Source organism: Oncorhynchus nerka, linkage group LG1, assembly GCF_034236695.1.
Source record: "Oncorhynchus nerka isolate Pitt River linkage group LG1, Oner_Uvic_2.0, whole genome shotgun sequence".
Classification (NCBI taxonomy): Eukaryota; Metazoa; Chordata; class Actinopteri; order Salmoniformes; family Salmonidae; genus Oncorhynchus; species Oncorhynchus nerka.
Window position 1 is genome coordinate 10,400,381 of NC_088396.1, and position 20,650 is coordinate 10,421,030.

The following is a 20,650-nucleotide window of genomic DNA, read 5'->3' on the forward strand; positions in this document are numbered from 1 at the left end:
ACATTACAAGTATTTTCCAAGACGTTAGATACGTTACTTGGTATCTGTAATATTGTATAGCTTTGGAATCGTGACATTGCGTACTTCCGCGGAAAATAGGCACGTTTCTCGACTCATACCCCGACTTTGAGAAGGCATGTGTGACGATTAGTTTAGCAACCATGTGACGCAACATGACAACGTGAACACAATTGGTCGGCAGTCTGCTGGCGTCCATTCATTACCAAATGGTATTCTTATCTCAACCTTTCTGTAATATCTCTGCTGTAGATATATTGACAGGGGAACCGCAGGGAAAAAACACTGTTGGCAGTGCAGAAAGGACGAGAGAAGGCTGCTGGAGCCGTCCAGGAGATTTTATTGTTTTGCATTTTAACTAACAAGGCTTTTCGGCAAATATATATCTTTCCAACTTCAGCTACAGTGATAGCTAAGTTTGGAAAGGAGAAAGGGGAGCTTTGGAGTGCGTTTATCGAAAATTCAATGAACCGAGTATCGCCTGCATCGAAAGCCTGTACAAAGGGAAATAAATATTGACTAAATTATTTTGAGAAAGAAAAATACAAAATGGATAACGCGGGACCTAAGAAACGTTATTGTGGTAGGTCAATTTGATATTTTCAGTGCTTTTAAAAGGACTCATTCAAATGGCATATTTGATTAAGTATTGATAACTGCCGATCTATTGACCACAGTTGTTCCGTTATCAACAAAGAATCTCAAACATAATTTCCCTTGCAGAATCTGTCCAATCTTTCTTCACATCGCCAAAGTTCCTTATTTACCTTGGACATGCCCTCTCCACATGGGTAAGTGAATCAAAAGTAGCCAATACAAAATGTCACAACCATTGTAAACCATTAATTTAAAATAATGTTTAGGTAGGCTATCACCCTAATTACTCATCATAGGTGGAGGGTCATTTGACAAAATCTTATAGCTTATTTATGTTTTAGAATAGGTACACAAGTAGGGAATATGTATATAGGCTATTTCCCATCTCTTTGGGTACATTTTGTTTAAAAAAAAAAAAAATCATTGATCAAGTCCAATGGCACATCAGTAGACACATGGATGTTTCCTTATAATGTGCGATCGTCTATTCAATATTTATTATGTCATGGTATTTCTAAATCAGGTAATTGCATTATTAAGGTCATGTTTATTTTGTGTACAGTCCTTGACAGTAGACCATTATTAATTTATATAGGAAAGCTTTATATAGGCTCGATAGTAGGCTAGGATCATGTTTCTGCAAGCATTATCCATATACTGTAGCCCTACTGTGCAGTACATTTTAACAGCTGGTTGCAACCTGGTCTCAGAGCATTTCTTGTTATTCTGTACATAAATCCAAGACACTCCATTTAGTATAATATGTTACGTTTCGTATGGTGTGTATTAATTTCTGGCGGTCCAGCACCCATTTCATATGATATGTTGCAAATTACAATTCGTATTATATGTTACGGATTAGAAAAAATGTACAATGTTACAAATTTGCCAAACATACTATATGGTATGAATTTGGAAAACGTATGATATGTTACGAATTCTAGATAGATGGCTAATGTTAGCTAGGCTAGGGGTTAAGGTTAGAGTTAAGTTTAGGAGTTAGGTTAAAGGGTTAAGGGAAGGGTTATCTAAAAGTGTTAGGGTTAGCTAACATGGTAAGTAGTTACAAAGTAACAAAAAAAGTAGTAGGTAGTTGAAAAGTTGCCTGTGATGAGATTCTAACTCACAACCTTTGGGTTGCTAAACATTCACATTATACACCCACCCATCCAACTTTTTGGGGGGGCCTTAAGTAACCATCTGCCAAACGTAACATATCATAATAACTTTAGTGTGCCAGATTGACATTTTCTATGTTACGTCTAAGCTATGAAACCAGGTTGCTGGTTGAAACAACAATGTAACATGCATGTATTTGTAGGGAGATCGTATGTGGAATTTCGCTGTAGCTGTATTTCTGGTGGGGCTGTATGGCAATAGCCTCCTGCTCACGGCTGTGTACGGACTGGTGGTGGCAGGGTCAGTCCTGCTGCTCGGAGCCATTATCGGTGACTGGGTGGATAAAAACCCCAGACTCAAAGGTATGTAGCCATAAGTAGGCCTACTCTACAGTCAGTGTTTCTGAACAGAACTGAATACACAGAACATGAATAAGCAATATACAGTCTCAAAACATTAGTAAATCGTTAATTTTGTTTTGGATTAGAACTTTTGGGGAATGTGTTGATTTAGATGGAAATTGGAATAATTCTCTATTCGAGACCATTAAAATAACTTGATGCGTCTTGGTGATTTCTTCAGAAATCAATTGTTTATGACCAACCCTACATCTCTAATGCTTGTCCTCTAATTTGATAGTGGCCCAGACTTCACTGGTTGTCCAGAACTGTGCCGTCATACTGTGTGGGATCCTCTTGATGGTGGTTTTCCAGTTCAAAGAACAGCTCTCAGAGTTATATAATGGATGGGTTCTGGTAAGATTCCATTGCCTCAACTCTCTCATACTGTCATTTTAAACTTAGAATTGAATAGTTATTTGCAGCAGAAGCATTTACCCATTTGATAAATACGTGACCTTCGTCTAATATGATCTGTAATTTAAAACAACCTTTACACATCAGTTCAGCCTCTGGACAGTAGCCTAGGCTACACATTGAATAATGTCTGAAAGCTTTCTTCACTATGCCTTTGAAATGAGCTACATCAGTATTTTACACTCAGACCTCGAGTTCACTCAATTACCTCCCATTTGAAACAGAAAGCCATGTCTTGCCTGAGTTGCGATCAAGAGAAAATTGTTTGATTCTTAAGATTACACAAAGATTTGCCAGGAAACATGTTTGGCTTCTTGAAGGGGCTCGTTCTTTTGGTTGAATGTGTAGATCGGGTCCAAATGAGCAGATTTAATTTACATTGTCCAGCAAGACTTTGTCCCAAGGAAGAAATGCTGTGCCTTGTTTTTTATTAATAAAATAAGACTGTTGCAATAGATAATTTTACAATCTGCTGGCTGCTACACTATCAGGATCATGAAAGTGTCTCTCACGTGGTGCATTGTGGGACAAATCGTGTTTTTGTGAAGGGGCCCTTGGTTTTTGAGAGAGGGGGTTGCTGTAAGTTCTCTGGTATGTGTGTTTCTGGAGATGGGGGAGAAACAGGAGATTGAGTGTCTTGTTCATGACTGTGTAGTCAGCGGGTTCTTCTAGGGCTGTCATGTGAAGTCTAGAAATGCTGCCTAACCAGTTGAGCCAATCCATCTGTATTCCTCTGGCCAGAACAGCTGCAACCATAATATACACAACAAAAAACAGCAGGCCTGTTTGTTTCACTCTTACACTGGCTGATATGCTTAAGCTGAACAATAGTATTTTTTCTCGTTGTTGTTGTGTAAGTGCTCGCTATAGGGGTCGACTGATTATTATTTTAATTTAATATAATACATATTGGCTTTTGGATGGGTGTTCTTAAGGTGATTCCACAGGTTGGTGGTATTTTCTGATTTAGCCGTTGCTGACCCCATGCTTACATCTTTATCACAAATAAGACACCTTGCTTTCCCTGGTGCCAATTCCATGTAATAGTCCCACACTGGTGCTCTGCTTTTCTCTGCCATCTGTAAAACACACACACAGCTCTGAAGTGACAATGATACTGAAGAGTCTGCTTAGGAGACAAATACTCTCAACTGTTTGAATAAAAATAGAGTTTAAGTTACCTGTGATGAATGTTGAAATCAAAAACTGTCATTTCTATATGCAGGAAATCCTATTTTAATAATGGACATGGTAAGAATTGACTACCAAAGTGCGAGTCATAATTCCCATGACACCTTCTAGCAAAATCTGAAAAGCGTTTCCTTCATTTATTCCATAGGATATTTTTAGATTCACTTAAAATAAGGTCTGTGTTTCGTGTAGGCTTACACCACCTTGCCAATGTTATAACTGTAGATATCCATAGGACAAGGTAACTGATCAATATTGGCTAAATATAAGCGAAGATAAAACATTTTGTAGAGTGGATTTATGAAAATATTTTGACAAACGTTACCTTATCCTAGTGAGATTTACACGGGTATCAAAACGCAGAGGCGGTTTAAGCCTGCACGAAACACAGACTTTATTTGAAGTAGATCAAGACATTCAAGACATGAACGGTAAAATAACGAAGGAACCCCTTTCAAATTCAGCCGCAAGTTATTACAGGAATTATAACGCGTCGACTATCTCTCTAAACCATATACAGTACCTTTGACTATTACGAGCCTGCTGCTGCCTACCACCCCTCAGTCAGACTGCTCTATCAAATCATAGACTTAACTATAATAAACACACAGAAATACGAGCCTTAGGTCAAATCCGGAAACTATTACCTCGAAAACAAAATGTTTATTCCGTTCTGTATTTTATCTAACGGGTGGCATCCACAAGTCTAAATATTTCTGTTACATTGCACAACCTTCAATGTTATGTCATAATTACGTAAAATTCTGGCAAATTAGTTCGCAATGAGCCAGGCGGCCCAAACTGTTGCATATACCCTGACTCTGCGTGCAATGAATGCAAGAGAAGTGACAATTTCACCCGGTTAATATTGCCTGCTAACCTGGATTTATTTTAGCTAAATATGCAGGTTTAAAAATATATACTTGTGTATTGATTTTAAGAAAGGCATCAAATGTTTATGGTTAAGTACACAATTGGAGCAACGAAGGTCGTTGATTGATAGTTTTTATAAGATAAGTTTAATACTAGTTAGCAACTTACCTTGGCTTACTGCATTCGTGTAACAGGCAGGCTCCTCGTGAGGCAGGTGGTTAGAGCGTTGGACTAGTTAACTGCAAGATTGGATCCCCCGAGCTGACAAGGTAAAAATCTGTCATTCTGCCCCTGAACAGGCAGTAACCAACCGTTCCTAGGCAGTCATTGAACTGACTTGCCTAGTTAAATAAAGATTAAATAAAGGTGTAAAAAAAATATATTAAAAAAAGGCAAAATCGACGCCCAAAAATACAGATTTCCGATTGTTATGAAAACTTGAAATCAGCCCCAATTACTAGAGGTTGACCTCTAGTTTGAATCCATGCTGTATCACATCCTGCCGTGATTGGGAGTCCCATATGGCGGCGCACAATTGGCTCAGCGTTGTCCGGGTTTAGCCGGGGTAGGCCGTCATTGTAAATAAGAATTTGTTCTTAAAACGGACTTGCCTAGTTAAATAAAATGTTAAATAAAAAAAGAGAAATAGAGCATGTGTAGTCTTTTGATAATAGAAAGGAAGTTGTCTAGGCCATTTACTGTATGTCTGTTTTAGATTACGGGGATATAATCTACATGCACGCAGCAGCTTCCACACTTTAACCTCTAGATGCTGTTTTCTATTGTACCCTTGGAGTTATCAAAAGGTGGGTTGGGCCTTTGTATGTAAGAGAGCAGCATTCCCTTTCTGTTTATTTGCAAAGTGCTCCTGTAGAAACTTTTGATGTATCTGACACTCGTACTGCATTTTATTGTTTTGACCTTGACAAGAGCACAGGATTGCATAGTGCTAGAGGGTCCAAAGGTGGCTTCTGATTTAGGTAGAGAGCCCTGCACAATACAAAACACACATTTGAATACAAAATATGATAATTTAAAAAAAATCTATATATAAAACTAGCTTGTAGTTTTTATGCTCCACAGATGTGGAATATGTTGCAAGGGAGGCTTGAATGCCCTTTAGGGACTTTAGAGTAATAGTGGGGGATGTTCTAAGTGAAGATATATATATATATATATTATTTTTTTTATTATCATATTTTGTATTCAAGTGTGTGTTTTGTATTGTGCAGGGCTCATTTGAAAGAGACTTGGTCTCCATGACACCTTGTTAAAATAAAGATGAACACATTTTTAAAAAGAAAAAAAAGAAAGATCACATGTTGAGGCCAAAAATATCACACTGGAAACTTTGTTCATGTTTCGATTTTTCAAAAGTAAATTTATAAAGTTAACTTGTATGTTTTGATTTTTACCTAAGCGATCAATAATGTTTTTGTTTTCATGGTTTTCAGACATGCTGCTATATCTTGGTCATCTCCATAGCCAACATTGCTAACTTGGCCAGTACTGCCATGTCCATTACCATCCAGAGAGACTGGGTGGTGGTTGTGGCTGGACAGGACAGCAGCAAGCTGGCAGGTCAGTCTCCTTGGGAAACCATCACCAATCGATTGGCCTCGTGACCGGGCATTTATCTCCTTGCAGTGGCGTGACTTTGAACCCAACCAAAGCAAATCACTAATTGTTATTTTATAACTTCCCCAGTTTCACCTTGGTTTACAAACACTATCAAACAGATTAACACAGTAAAAATGCAACACTTCCGAACATCTAATCTCAAAGGAATTTTTTCACAAGCCATAAAGACCCACAGTTCACAAATAACCAGAGCGATGTGCTACAGTTTGCTTATCTGCACCATTGAAGTAAATTGACCTTCAGGAAATCTATAAAAATCCCTGTCATATGAATTTGCTTTTCCTGTGGATAATGGACAATAAAATAATTCTGCGCTTCTTCAATAGACATGAATGCCACAGTACGGATCATCGACCAGCTAACAAACATCCTGGCGCCTATGTTGGTGGGCCAGATCATGGCTTTCTGCTCCAACTTTATTGGCTGCGGCTTCATCGCCGGCTGGAACCTGTGCTCTATGTGCTTGGAGTACTGTCTGCTGTGGAAAGTCTACCAGAAAACTCCAGCACTGGCCATGAAGGCTGTCAAGAAAGAAGACTACCAGGAACTGAAACGACTGAACTCCCCAAAAGGTATGTTCTAGCCCTCCAGTTCTCTGAAACATCAATGAACATCACTGATAGATATCATGTCTTAACATCAGTGTTCTTGTGAAATATTGTAACAAAAAAATGTAAACCAAATAGAAATCTGTTTTTGAAAGAAAGACTAAATGCTGAGATCTGGGCCCGTATCAACAAAGTGTCTCAGTGTAGGAGTGCTGAGCTAGGATCAGTTTTGCCTTATAGATCTAATCTCCCTACGATCATATCTAAGCCAATGTGACACCAATGTCTATGAAACTTTGCAAATCAACTTGGCAATACAAAACAACCCCCACCTCATCATAAGCAGTCCGGCCGTTACCGAGAATCACATAGCAGATAACAGGGTCGTTAGCATTAGGAAGAAAAAAAAAACATTTCTTGCCCCGACCTAGCTCAATATCTATCTAGGCGTCAGATAAGAACTAGACTAGTGTCCATAAAGTGATCATTAGACTTGATCATGATCATCACCTTCTGGACTGAATATGTTTATAGGGGTAACAGTTTTGATGACATTTATAATTAAAGAATTGCTCTCACGTGCTCATTTCTGTCCATTAAGTCATAGGTTAACAGGTTAAGTCAGTTCCACATTAAATGTTTGATTTGTTCGATAATGTCCATTAATTATGTCCAAAGAGCTACTTTTGTTAGCACGTTTGGTAAACAAATCCAAAGTCATGAAGCGCGTTCCCTAGTTAAAGACGACATGTCAAAAAGTTTCGTTACTGTCCATAGAAACATGTCAAACGATATATGGAATCAATCTTTAGGATGTTTTTAACATACAACTTTAATAATATTCCAACCGGAGAACTCCTTTGTCTTCAGAAAAGCAAAGGAACGCAGCTACCTCATGTGAAATGCGCGTGACCAGCGCGTGACTGCTGGCAGACCTCGGACTCATTTCTCTCTCATTCGGCCCCATTTCACAGTAGAATCCTCAAACAAGTTTCTAAAGAAGCATTAGGAAGTGCAACATAACCAATATCCCACGGTGTATTCAATAGGGGCTGGGTTGAAAATCGACCAACCTCAGATTTCCCACTTCCTGTTTGGATTTCTTCTCAGGTTTTTGCCTGCCGTATGAGTTCTGTTATACTCACAGACATCATTCAAACAGTTTTAGAAACTGCAGAGTGTCTTCTATCCAACACTAATAATAATAATATGCATATTTTAGCAACTGGGACTGAGGAGCAGGCAGTTTACTCTGGGCACCTTTCATCCAAGCTACTCAATACTGCTCCTGCAGTCATAATACGTTTTTAAACCACTCAAGTGTTCCTTTAGCAGTATGCGTCGGGTCATTGTCCTGCTGGAAGGTGAACCTCCGTCCCAGTCTCAAATCTCAGGAAGACTAAAACAGGTTTCCCTCAAGAATTTCCCTGTATTTAGCACCATCCATCATTCCTTCAATTCTGGCCTGTTTCCCAGTCCCTGCCGATGGAAAACCATCCCCATCCCTGACTGGTTTGGAGAGCTCCTTTGTCTTCATGGTGCCGCATGCTTGGTGGTGCCCCTTGCTTAGTGGTGTTGCAGACATCGCGTCAAGTGGTCACATGAGTTTTGCTTGCGCAATAGAATTTGGACAGCCATCGTTTTCCCCTCTCCTACTGTGAGACATTTGCGGTTGATATATTATCGATTATATATTTAAAAAACAACCTGAGGATTGATTATAAAAAACATTTGACATGTTTCTGTGGACATAATGGAAACTACTTGGAATTTTCATCTGTGTTGTCGTGACTGCTCTTTTCTGCGGATTTCTGAACATAACGCGACAAACAAACGGAGGTATTTTGGATATAAAAATCATCTTTATGGAACAAACAGAACATTTGTTGTGTAACTGGGAGTCTCATGGGTGAAAATATCCGAAGATCAAAGGTAAACGATTAATTTTATTGCTTTTCTGATTTTTGTGACCGAGCTACCTGATGCTAAGTGTACTTAATGTTTTATCGTGCAATCTATAAACTTACAAACGCTTGGATTGCTTTCGCTGTAAAGCATAATTTCAAAATCTGACATGACAGGTGGATTAACAAAAGGCTAAGCTGTGTTTTCCTATATTGCACTTGTGATTTCATAAATATTACTATAAATATTTATATTCATTGTATGTAGTGCTATGCTATTCAGCGGTAGTTGATTACTCTTATCCCCTTAGGGGGATTGCAGCCATCACAGGTTTTAAATGGAGTGTTTTCAACAAATCAACTGTTTTAAACTGTCTTTTTTTTTTACAAAGCAAGATAAATACACTTTCAATCAGTACTGAATGAATGAACAAAATAATTTTGGAACAAACGATTCCCGACTGTCCATTTTTAAAATGGTCTGTCGATGTCAATATGTTAAGACTAGGGTTCATAGTGTAATGGTTAGAGCTACCACCTGTGGATCAACTTTTTCGTAGCAGTAGGTTAGGATAATTAGGTTAAGGGTTAGCGAAAAATGCTCTCCTAACCTGCTATAAAAAAAGTAACTTGTATCGAATTGCCGTGTTTTTAGGGAGTCCTGTCCGTGGACGATGAAATCAAGGCCAGTGCAGACCGCACCAAAAAAATACGTCGGTGTAGGTTCCCTTTGTGGGAAATAGCCATCAACAAGTAAAAAAACTGGAGGGGGGTCTGGAAGGCTCTCCTTCAGTCATCCAATTTATTCAGTACTTTGAGAGTGACTTACAGGAACTGGAATGTGCTTATAATATAAAGCAGCTGTCGATATTCACCCCCCTCCCTTTTTAAAAGGGAGAATCCATGTGTTTTGCATAAATGCAAATAGACAATAGCCAGGGCCTGGTTTCCCGATATTGATGGAACTTAAGCTTAAGAGTGTTATAACAATCCATCTTTTCTATAAACGGCCAAAGAACATGCGTTTCCCAAAACACCACGTAGGGAGAACTTTCAATAAGTGTTAGAGCATGTCAATATCCTAATAGGATCGAAAGAAAGGCTGTGCTGCTCTCGGATCAGCGTTCTCCATTCAAATCGTACCTCATAAATTAGGTACTGACCACATCGGCTTATTCCAATGCTTAGGCTATGCACTAAATATTTAGGCTATGCACATGAATGACACATTGTGCACGTTAAGCCTGCAAATCCATGAAATTGAGACAAAAAGTAGACAGCTTACAATTAGCAAAATATAACTCAAATGAACATGAAATTGATTTAAATATATAGGCCTATACTCTACTTACTTACTCTACTCATTTTAAGGCAGTCATGGATTATTTTATATGCTTTGCTGGTTTATAACAATTGCAAAGACATTGGCAACTTTGTACTGTAGTAAGCTTCGTTCAGAAGTTATTGTGGTCATAGAGATAGATAAACACATTGATTCTATGTTTAGCTGAGAATCGTGTGTATAAAGTGACACAAGGGCAAAAACAAAGCATCCATCAACCCAGTTAGCTGTTCAATGCGTGGTCAGAGGCCATCTGTAAATAAGAGTTTAAGTGCAATTTCAGTAACGATCTGAGATTTAACGATGCACCTACAAAGGTTCTGATGAAAACTTAGCCTTAAGATGCTTTTGGGAAACCGGGCCCTTTTTTTAACCTTTATTTAACTAGGCAAGTCGGTTAAGAACAAATTCTTATTTTCAATGACGGCCTAGGAACAGTGGGTTAACTGCCTGTTCGGGGGCAGAACGGCAGATTTGTACCTTGTCAGCTCGGGGATTTGAACTTGCAACCTTCCGGTTACTAGTCCAATGCTCTACCCTGCCGCCCTAAAATTGAGACACATTTGATTTGTCATTTTAAGCGCAAATTAACCATGGGAAAAATAGTTAAGTGAGAGAAGTAGGGATTGGTCTGAAAGAAATTCATGAGCAGCACAATGCCTACTCCACCCGTGCTCTACCAAGGTTTTCTAGCCCGCAGCTTTGACCTATTACAGTAGCTATGCTGCTCTATTGTACTTTAAATAATGCGTATGCAGGTTGCTTAAGAGTCAAATGGACAGATCCTAGGTCAGCACTCCTGCTGAGACACTGTGGATACGGGCCTTGATCTGTGTACAGTTGTGTGGCCCAAAAACGCATGTCTATCTGCTCTTCTTCCTGTGGTCTGCAGAGCTAGAGAACGGCCAGGGCCCAGTGGAGGGCTCCCAGCTCATGAACGAGACTGCTGTCGTCAAGGCCGACTCTCCCAGGAAGACTGGCTGCTGCTACCAGATGGCGGAGCCCCTGCGCACCATCCGAGATGGCTGGGTGGCCTACTACAACCAGTCCATCTTCTTCGCTGGCATGTCCCTGGCTTTCCTCTACATGACAGTGCTGGGCTTTGACTGCATTACCACAGGCTATGCCTACATGCAGGGCCTCAACGGCTCTGTGCTCAGCCTGCTGATGGGCGCCTCAGCCGTGTCGGGCATCTGTGGCACGGTGGCCTTTACCTGGGTTCGCAAGAGCTGTGGCCTGATCCGCACAGGCTTCATCTCGGGTGTGGTGCAGCTCTCCTGCCTAATGCTGTGCGTGGCGTCCGTCTTCGCACCGGGCAGCCCCTTTGACCTCAGTGTCTCACCTTTCCAGGACATCTATAGCCACCTGACTGGGAAGAGCAGCGCCCTGCCGGAGGCCGCCTACCCGACTAGCGTGCTAACCATCGATGGTCAGGGTCTGCTGGTTAATAGTTCGACCGTGCCGCCCATCGAGGAACTGCCGCCTCTGCAGTCCTACATGTCAGTCAGCCTGCTGTTTTCTGGGGTCATTGCTGCTAGAATTGGTGAGTTACTCGAAAGTCCACATTGGGAAAAGCGCTCAATGAGTGCTTGCTACTATGTTAAGTTATACTGGCACAGAAGTCTAAAACAATGCGTCACATCATTCCGTAGCGCATGAACTTTGTTGTATAAGGCAGGGGTTCCCAAACGTTATGGAGGCAGGGACCCCTTTTGTGATAGCAAAATCAGAACACAACTCCCAACTTTAGAATGCGATAAAAATAGCATACAAAGAGTTTCACTATGACTGCTGCAGTGCATGCATGGCTAGACTAACCAAGTCTCGGGCCCTGGGACTCCCTCTTCCCAGCGGAGAAAATGTGCAATTTAGCAGCTAATTTCCTCTCCGTCTCATTCGTAGCCAATTTTGAGGCTAATTTCCTGCAACTCTACATATTTTGCCATGGGGTAGAAAGAACGTTTTGCAGTTTTAAAGCTTAAAATTAGGAAGGAAATACTGGAAGTACTGAGTTGAAAATGGAGTAACTGTGGATCTCTGTGAGCCTCCCAGGCCATCCCTCTAAGGGTAAATTGTAGATTAATATGACATTGTATTGCACCCTCTAAACTTTTTCCACAGACCCCACATTTGGTTATTCTGTTTTGGCTAGAAATATTTATTTATTTAAAAATGAAAACATTGAGATCAGACCTCTCCAGCTTAGGAACCACTGGTATAAGGCAGCAGCCACCACTTCGCGGGAAGTCGGCTCCAGTCGGTGTTAATGTCACCATAGTGAAATATTGCCAGCCTTTGATGCCAATATTGCCAGCCTTTGATGCCAATATAGTAGATAATAATATCTAATATAGTAGATAATGATTATTACATGATTATGATTATTTTTCTATTGCTTTTATGTGGCCGTAAAAATGCCATTCTGAATGACTGCTGTGCTGTCATCCCCTCTGCAGGTCTATGGTCCTTTGACTTAACCGTGACCCAGCTCATCCAAGAGAATGTGATCGAGTCGGAGAGGGGACTGATCAACGGCGTCCAGAACTCCATGAACTACCTCCTAGACCTTCTGCATTTCATCATGGTGATTCTGGCGCCCAACCCAGAGGCCTTCGGCCTGCTCGTCATCCTCTCCGTCTCATTCGTGGCTATGGGCCACATAATGTACTTCAGGTTTGCCTTTAAGAGCCTCGGGCGGCGCCTCTTCCTCTGCTGCTCTCCAGAGCAGCAGACTCAGGCACTCCCCGGCTCTCCCTCCTTGCTTCCCACCACGGTGTAACCCATTAAAGAGACTCTTTCCCTGCTTACAGCTCTGTCTGCAGTACAAATACCCCCTTCTCCTCCAGCCCCCTAGTCATCAACCTAAACATGCTTGTAGCCCCGGCAGGACTAATGTATTTACTTTTGCGCCTTACCCTAGCAGGTGCTGTCCTTTGTCATTGTAGATAGCATTTACCGTTCGCTGAGGGAGGGTAGTGCGGCCGCAGACATAGAGAAGGAGTCTCTCTCAGACAAACAACCCAGATCATGAGGTCATAAGTGTCACAAAAATACCACTTCCCTACTTCCAATATTTAAAATATAGCAGTATTGTCATGCATTCAGCTTAAAAGCTAAATTCAAATGTGGAAAATTGCAGGTATTGCCACTTGCAGTTACTACGGTTACAGCTGGGTACTGCTCAAGTATGTGCTAGTGCTGTTTGCATCTCATTACAGCTCTGCATCAGCCGTGGGATTCCCATTCCCACTTTGAAGCCATTTGTTTCTCAGTAGTTTATTGGTGCTATAAATCATGTGTTAGCATTTGTTATTTCAGCTTTAGTAATTAATGCTTTAGATGATCAGTTCTTGCTCATTTCTCTTTAATACATGGTTATAAGGGTTATGCAAATGTATTTATTCAAGGAGCGCAAATACTTATGTTTATCTATACATGGAGTGTACAAAATATTAGGAACACCTGCTCTTTCTATGACGGACTGACCAGGTGAACGTTACGATCCTTATTGGTGATACCTAAATCCACTTCAAAGACAGGTTAAAGAAGGATTTTAAGCCATGAGATAGACATGGATTGTGTGTGTGCCATGGAGGATGAATAGGCAAGACAAAATATTTAAGTTCCTTTGAACGGGGTATTGTAGTAGATGCCAGGTGCACCGGTTAGAGTGTGTCAAGAACTGCAACGCTGCTGGGTTTTTCATGCTCAACCATTTCCTGTGTGTATAAAGAATAGTCCACCACCCAAAGGACAGCCAGCCAACTTGACAACTGTGGGAAGCACTGGAGGAGCAGCATCCCTGTGGAACGCTTGACACATTGTAGAGTCCATGCACCAACTGATTGAGGCTGTTCTGAGGGCAAAAGGGGGTGCAACTCAATATTAGGCAGGTATTCCTAATGTTTTGTACACTCAGGTGTATATTCTCAATGTGTCACCACTATTGTCTTTCTCACCCAACGTTGGTGCTAATGTACTAGCTATAGCAAACAGCTGGGAAACTGTGCAAAAAACATTTTAAAAAACATTAACACACTCAATGACCAAAGTGGACCTTCTTATATAGCTTAAAGGAAGTGAGGGGAAAACCGGTTTGTTACATTTTGTTTGAGCATTCCAAATATTTTTTGATGTGAAGTGACAGTGAAACTTGTATAAAGCTCATTAACGCTATTGTAGACACTTGTGTACACTTAAGATCTCGACCCCCTCCCCACAATTCTCTTAACTATAGTATAACAATGTAAACTACTAGTTATTTGTCATAATTGATTTCTACACAGGTATTCACATGCCTTGTCTTTTTCCACATTGTGTGTTACAGCCTGATTTCAAATTGAGATTGTGTTTCTAGCCTACACACAATACCCCATATTGTCAGTGGAATTGTTTCACATTTTCAAATTAAAAATGAAAAGCTGAAATGTCGAGTCAATAAGAATTCAACCCCTTTGTTATGGCAACCCTAAATAAGTTCAGGAGTAAAAATGTGTTTAACAAGTCACATGGACTCACTGTGTACAATGAGTTTAACATTATTTTTTAAATGACTAACTCACCTCTGTACCCCACACATCCAAATAATTTTAAGGTCCCTCAGTCGAGCAGTGAATATCAAACAGATTCAACCACAAAGACCAGCAAGGTTTTCCAATGCCTCACAAAGAAGGGCACCTATTGGTAGATGGGCAAAAATGTTTTTTTTAAAAGCAGATGTTGAATATCCCTTTGAGCATGGTGAAGTTATTAATGACACTTTTTATGGTGTCACTACAAAGATACAGGCATCCTTCCTAACTCAGTTGCCGGAGTGGAAGGAAACCGCTCTGGGTTTTCAGCATGAGGCCAATGGTGACTTTAAAACCATTAGTTTAAAGGCTGTGAAAGGATAAAACTGAGGATGGATCAACAGCAATACGAACAAAATTGACAAAGTGAAAAGGAAGCCTGTACTGAATAAAACATAGTTGTGTTGTTTGTGGTAAATCCAATACATTAAAGTACCAATCTCCGTATTTTCAAGCATAGTAGTGGCTGCATCATGTTATGGGTATGCTTGTAATAGTTAAGGACTGGATAGTACAACAACAAAAAAGAAACAGAATGAAGCCAAACAGGCAAAATCAGTGGAAAACCTGGTTGTCCGCTTTCCAACATATACTGGGAGATTAATTCACCTTTCAGTAGGACAATAACCGAAAACACAAGGCCAAATCTACAATGGAATTGCTTACCAAGAAGAGGGTGAATGTGACCGAGTTACAGTTGACATATCTAATTGAAAATCAAATGGCAAGACCTGAAAATGGTTGTCTTGCAATGATCAACAACCAATTTGGAAAAGCTTGAAGAATTTTGAAAATAATAAAAATGGGCAAATGTTGCACAATCCAGATGTGGAAAGCTTAGATTTACCAAGAAAAGCTCACAGCTGTAATCACTGCCAAAAGGTACAGGGGTATGAATACTTACGGAAACTATATATTTAAAAAAATGTTTTCATTTTGTCATTGTGGGGTATTGTGTAGATGGCGAAGAGAAAAAAAAGTAATACATTTTGAATTCAGGCTGTAACAATGTGGAATAAGTCAAGGGGTATGAATACTTTAAGTGATTGTACTATGTCCATAATAATGGCTGAGCTCCTGCCTCCCCACTTTGAGGTTAACTGAAGGACTTTTAGTTTCCTGGCGGGCCCATGATACCGAGCCATCATTACGCTAAGCTCTGCCACAAATGCATACACACAGCGCAATCGTAAACCCAGACAAGGTGAGCATGAAAAACCGTACCACCTTTTTCCTGTGGGCGGCTTTCAAAATCCCTCCCAAGTGTACCTGTGATTTTCCTCTCTTCCCCCCTAAGTCAAGCAGACCTCCCCACCTCATGTTCACTTGCCAGAGTAGAATGTCAGCATCTTCAGGTTGTCTCAGCTGGCCAAGGACTGCCATTACACCAACCAGGTGGTTGCCAGGCAGAACTGTACGTTTGTAGCTCTTGGAGTTCTCCAACACCACTAAAATGTTTGCAGAAGCCTTTTTTAAAATTTTTATGTGGTTTGACTCACTAATACTCACATGTTCACAATAGACTATGGTTATTACCTCTGCCCATGAAAACCATGGCTGAGATTTTGTAATGAAAATATTAGGATTGGTGCAGAGAATAGCCACAGCACTTTAAGAGAACAGTGAGGCCTTTCTTTACATCTGCCTACAAGAGCCTTTTAATACACCGCCCAGAGCTAGAGTCAGACAGGACTGCAGCTGGTGTTCTGTAGAGAAATGGCAGGAACTGAGCTCTATGTTGATGTTTGACATGGGTTACCCCTCAAATGTAAAGTAAGCACATTCTCCAGAAAATAACAGCGCATTTGTTCTTAACATTTATTCAGGAATACTTCATACAAGGCAATTTTATATTTTTCATATAACAATTGCCGTCAATTGATAGACAATTAGATACACTGTACTGGATGTAAATTTTTTGTAGTTGAACATTGTCAGATTGTCGTCTTTAAAATGTTGGTCTTGTTTTTAAATGTTTTTATATAAGTGTTAACTTCTCAATTAGCAAATAAATGTTTTCTGAACGATTTGTGAAATTTCTCTGCCTCGTGTTTACAAAGCAATGCTCTCATGCATAATAGTAATGGGATTTTGTTGTTGATTGTTACAGATCAATATTTTTATTTTTTTGCTACTGTATGTAGTGTACACTAGTGCTGGTCGGCTGGACCTGCATCAAAACCCCGGTATTTTTCATCCTATAGCATCTTTTTAAAACAGCGAGCCAACATATTTTCAGGACTTATTAACCTGACAGATCAAAACTAGTTGTTTTCTCATGCTCTCGTCTCTCTGCAGCAGACATAGTGAGATAAATGTTTGGAACATCAAATCGCAATACATATAGAATCATGAGAACCGCAATACATATCGGCACATCGTAAGTTCCCTAGCAATTCCCAGCCCTAAATGCATAAACCAAGAAAATCATGAGTACACTGTTCCAATGGACCATAATGTACCGTCCATAATCTCCCATCATTGTTAAATACAGAAAAAGCATTGTTAGATAATCTGTTAAAAAAAATATTGAATCATTGTGAAATCATTATGTAATCACAGCTTGCAACATAAATTGAGTAAATTGAGATGTTTGAATGCAAGAACTACATTCACTTCAAATGAGTGGAGGACAGTTATACAGCTTGTATTGCATGAGCTCTGAAATAAATAAAAAAGTCTTCACACAGTCTCGGTGTTTTATGTCATCACAGGAACCAAATCATTGTACTGTATAAGAAGACTGCAGCCATTTTAAGAGGCCTCCTCAGTCAGTTCCTAGTCCCCAGTTCTCTAGCTCTGGCCAGGCTGCCACTGTGCAGGTTCAAATTCCACAGGGGTTAGTCCCTCATTTGCCCCAGAATCCCCTTTGACAGCCAGTGTTAAATGGACTGACTGGCTAAGCTGAGCTGTATGATCTAGACCTGTGTGCTTGCAGGCGAAAGACAAAGAGTGACCTGGTTTCCCACAACATGAGTGACAGATTGGGCAGAACAGACCCGTGTGACCAGTAGGTCGACTGGCTTTTCTGGATTTGCATCAGCGCTGCCTGTCCCCCAATTGCTCACAAGCTCTCTAAGAGGCCCAGTGCATTATATTGACACACTACCCAACAGTTACAAACACTCCTCCTGGCCTTGAGGGTTTAAGGGGAAAAGTGCACTTTAAGAAGTCCAATGTCTACTTAAATTAACTAAGACTCCAGATAAAACAAACATGCAGAAGATTTGAGTTTGTTTCCTCAGATAATGTCACACTGATCTTAAGAAACATCAACATACAAAATAGAATCTTAATAGTTCCGATTTATTTTTCATATTTCCTGCTAAATTAACCCCTTCTTTAAAAATTAGGAGCAGTGACCTATGGCCGGCCTGACATTGCCGATAGCACCTTAAGAACACAACTGGCTTTCTACCCTCAGTGATTTATATTCTGGTTAAATGGGATCAGGTTTACAGTCCCAGGTGATATTGGGTCACTAACAGGCTAAACATACCTCACTGACTAAACATATCCTTTTGGGCCAATAGGGAAACCAACTGAGCGTGACCCAGTTTCTGCTGAGGCAGACCTACGCACGCTTTGTCAACTTGAGGAACAGAAAAAGGTGACTTGGTCAGTTTTAAGTGCCTTGTCAGGGCTTGGAGCTCATTCTACCTCTAGGAACTACAATTACATCCATGAAGCCAGCAACCTTGACACATATAGTGTATGAATAACACTGATTGCATTAGCTGGACTTTGATAAGTGAGTCAATCTGCATAATAAACAATACTGCATGGTAGGCTTGGGCAGTATACTGGGTTATTTGGAAATAACCAGGGGATGGTTTTTCCAATACCATTTAAAATAATTTGAAGTTTTTTGCTACATTTTTATTTTTGTAGCTACTTTAGGCAAATACCTGCAGTCAACATGTGCAATACGTTAGGAGATAAAGCAGGTCGCGTTCTTTATTTCACCTGTCGCATTATGAAGCATACAGTAGTTCCCCAGAACAGTTGAACCTGTTTCTTTGTAAATAGCGCAACCGTAGAAAGCGGGAGCAGGTGAGTCCAGCTGTGGTATTGACAGGGATTGCATTTTCTATTGAAAGTCAGAGTTTTTTTTGCTTCACAGAAAATACATTAGTGCCACACATTTGTCTTAAAATAAATGAACTTTCAGATGACAACACAAGCGCAACACTATTTGACAGGCAGCCATACAAGTAAATGAGCTTACAATGACAAAGCAAGGCATTTTTGTATAAAAACAAAACAATGCATGACCATCATATTTCTAAATGTTAATCATAGAAAGAATGTAGCCAGCTACATTTCCTAATGTTTTGCTTAAAGTTCATCTTTCATTTTTACCAGAGAAAAGTAGGCTGGCTACACTGAGAAAAGTACCAGAGAAAGTAGCTACACTGTCAGAGCGTTGACTATCAGTGATAGAATTCATGAACGGGCATTTTGAATGGAGAAGTGCAACTGAAGCACAAAATGTCTGACACTGAGCAGAAATTACAATAAGAAGCATTTTAGATCTGACTTTAGAAAACACGGCAAGATTTGACTATTTTTCCTGTGTGAAGAACGCAGAATCTCGCGACCCCTAAATTTAATTAGCTAGTTATCTAAGTAAGTGGCTGAATTAATAAGGTGAGTGTGAATCATAGTGTTAGCTTTCTGCGGTGTTTGAGAAGTCAAAGCCCTTTGGATGACTTATCTGTAGGCTAGAGGGCCAGTGCTGTCTAGATTTCCTTGTGTTTTTCTCCTCATTTCTCAGCCTGTCTGCTCCTCCTCCCCCACTCTTTTTCGAGCAGGCAGGCTCGTTGCCATAGCGACCAGTACTGTTCTTGCTTCAGACAAGCATGCCTCAAAACTTTGTTCATTTGAGTAATGTCTTTCGTTTACATTCGCTTGTAAAAGTCCAAACTCACAAAAGGACATTAAGTAAGTCCTACCTATACACGTATAACTTTATGAGCTGGATTGCCTGTCTTTGCTATTTCATTTATTTTTGTTTGCGCTTGTTAACATATTTAGCTAGCAGCCCCTATGGAAATGCGCTATTACTTGTGCTAATTGTCTTTTTTGGCGCCCTCTTGTGTACTAAGCCGATAATACATACATCTCGGGATGAGAGAAACGGTATGACGATACTGCCCAACTCTACTGCATGGAGACAGACATACTACATAGTGATATATATATATATACACAAAACTATTGATCTTGGGAGGGTTGATTTGATTAGGATCTCTTTTAGTCCCCATTTGGACTAATCTTTCAAGAGTCCTTAACATTAAAATACAATTTATAATACAAACACACTTTCACATATAACACACTATTACAAACATACATAATACACTAGCATAATGACCCAATAAATACTCAATCTACTATAGTCCCACAACATTTCTATATACTATATTTAAATTGTTTTTAAATAATGTTTAAACTTATATATTGAAAGGTTTCTAGTTTGCTCAGTTAATTTATTCCATTTCTTTATTGCTCTAAATCAAAATGTTCTTTTGCCCATTTCTTTTTTCTGTCTGGATAACGCATAGATGGTGGACAATCTATTCCTAGTATTTACAGAATGTCTGTCTCTTACCAACTGAATACCATTGTGAATAGAACTTGGCCGTTTTAAATGATGTATATTAGAAAATAAGATAAGCATGTTTTTTTCAATTATCTTGTCGATTGATGACCAACCAAGAACACTGTGCATGACTGCAACAGAAGAACCATATCTCCGCCTTAAAACAATCTTTGCTGCTTTATTCTGTGCATTCTGCAGCCTCCTAACTTCACTAGATGATGCATTTCCCCAGACCACCGAACAATAGTTCACTTGACTCTAAACCAATGCCTGTGTTATTTGCTGAAGGATTTTCCCTGGTAAATATTTAGCTATCCTTCTGATTATGCATGCTGTTCTAATATATATATATTTTTTTACATAGATTAGTTATTTGAGACGACCATGATAAGCAGTTGTCTAGCTGCACTCCCAGTAGTTTGGTTT

The 20,650-nt window shown here is 39.9% G+C and overlaps 1 protein-coding gene across 1 annotated transcript; it reads left to right on the top strand.

Annotated features, from left to right (window-relative positions):
* Positions 1 to 282: 282 nt before the first annotated feature.
* On the top strand, positions 283 to 17,308 carry slc40a1 (solute carrier family 40 member 1). Its single transcript, XM_029675137.2, has 8 exons — positions 283 to 601; positions 742 to 809; positions 1,937 to 2,096; positions 2,374 to 2,489; positions 6,068 to 6,194; positions 6,581 to 6,826; positions 10,941 to 11,591; positions 12,505 to 17,308. The coding sequence occupies exons 1-8, from the start codon at positions 568 to 570 to the stop codon at positions 12,825 to 12,827; spliced, it is 1,725 nt and encodes a 574-aa protein (XP_029530997.2). The 5' UTR covers positions 283 to 567; the 3' UTR covers positions 12,828 to 17,308.
* The last annotated feature ends 3,342 nt before the right edge of the window (positions 17,309 to 20,650 follow it).

Excerpts from the sequence above, each read along its gene's own strand:
- slc40a1 (XM_029675137.2), top strand. The coding sequence starts at position 568 with ATGGATAACGCGGGACCTAAGAAACGTTATTGTG. Across the intron at positions 810-1,936 it reads GACATGCCCTCTCCACATGG|GGAGATCGTATGTGGAATTT; the intron begins GTAAGTGAATCA and ends ATGTATTTGTAG. Across the intron at positions 11,592-12,504 it reads GGTCATTGCTGCTAGAATTG|GTCTATGGTCCTTTGACTTA; the intron begins GTGAGTTACTCG and ends TCCCCTCTGCAG.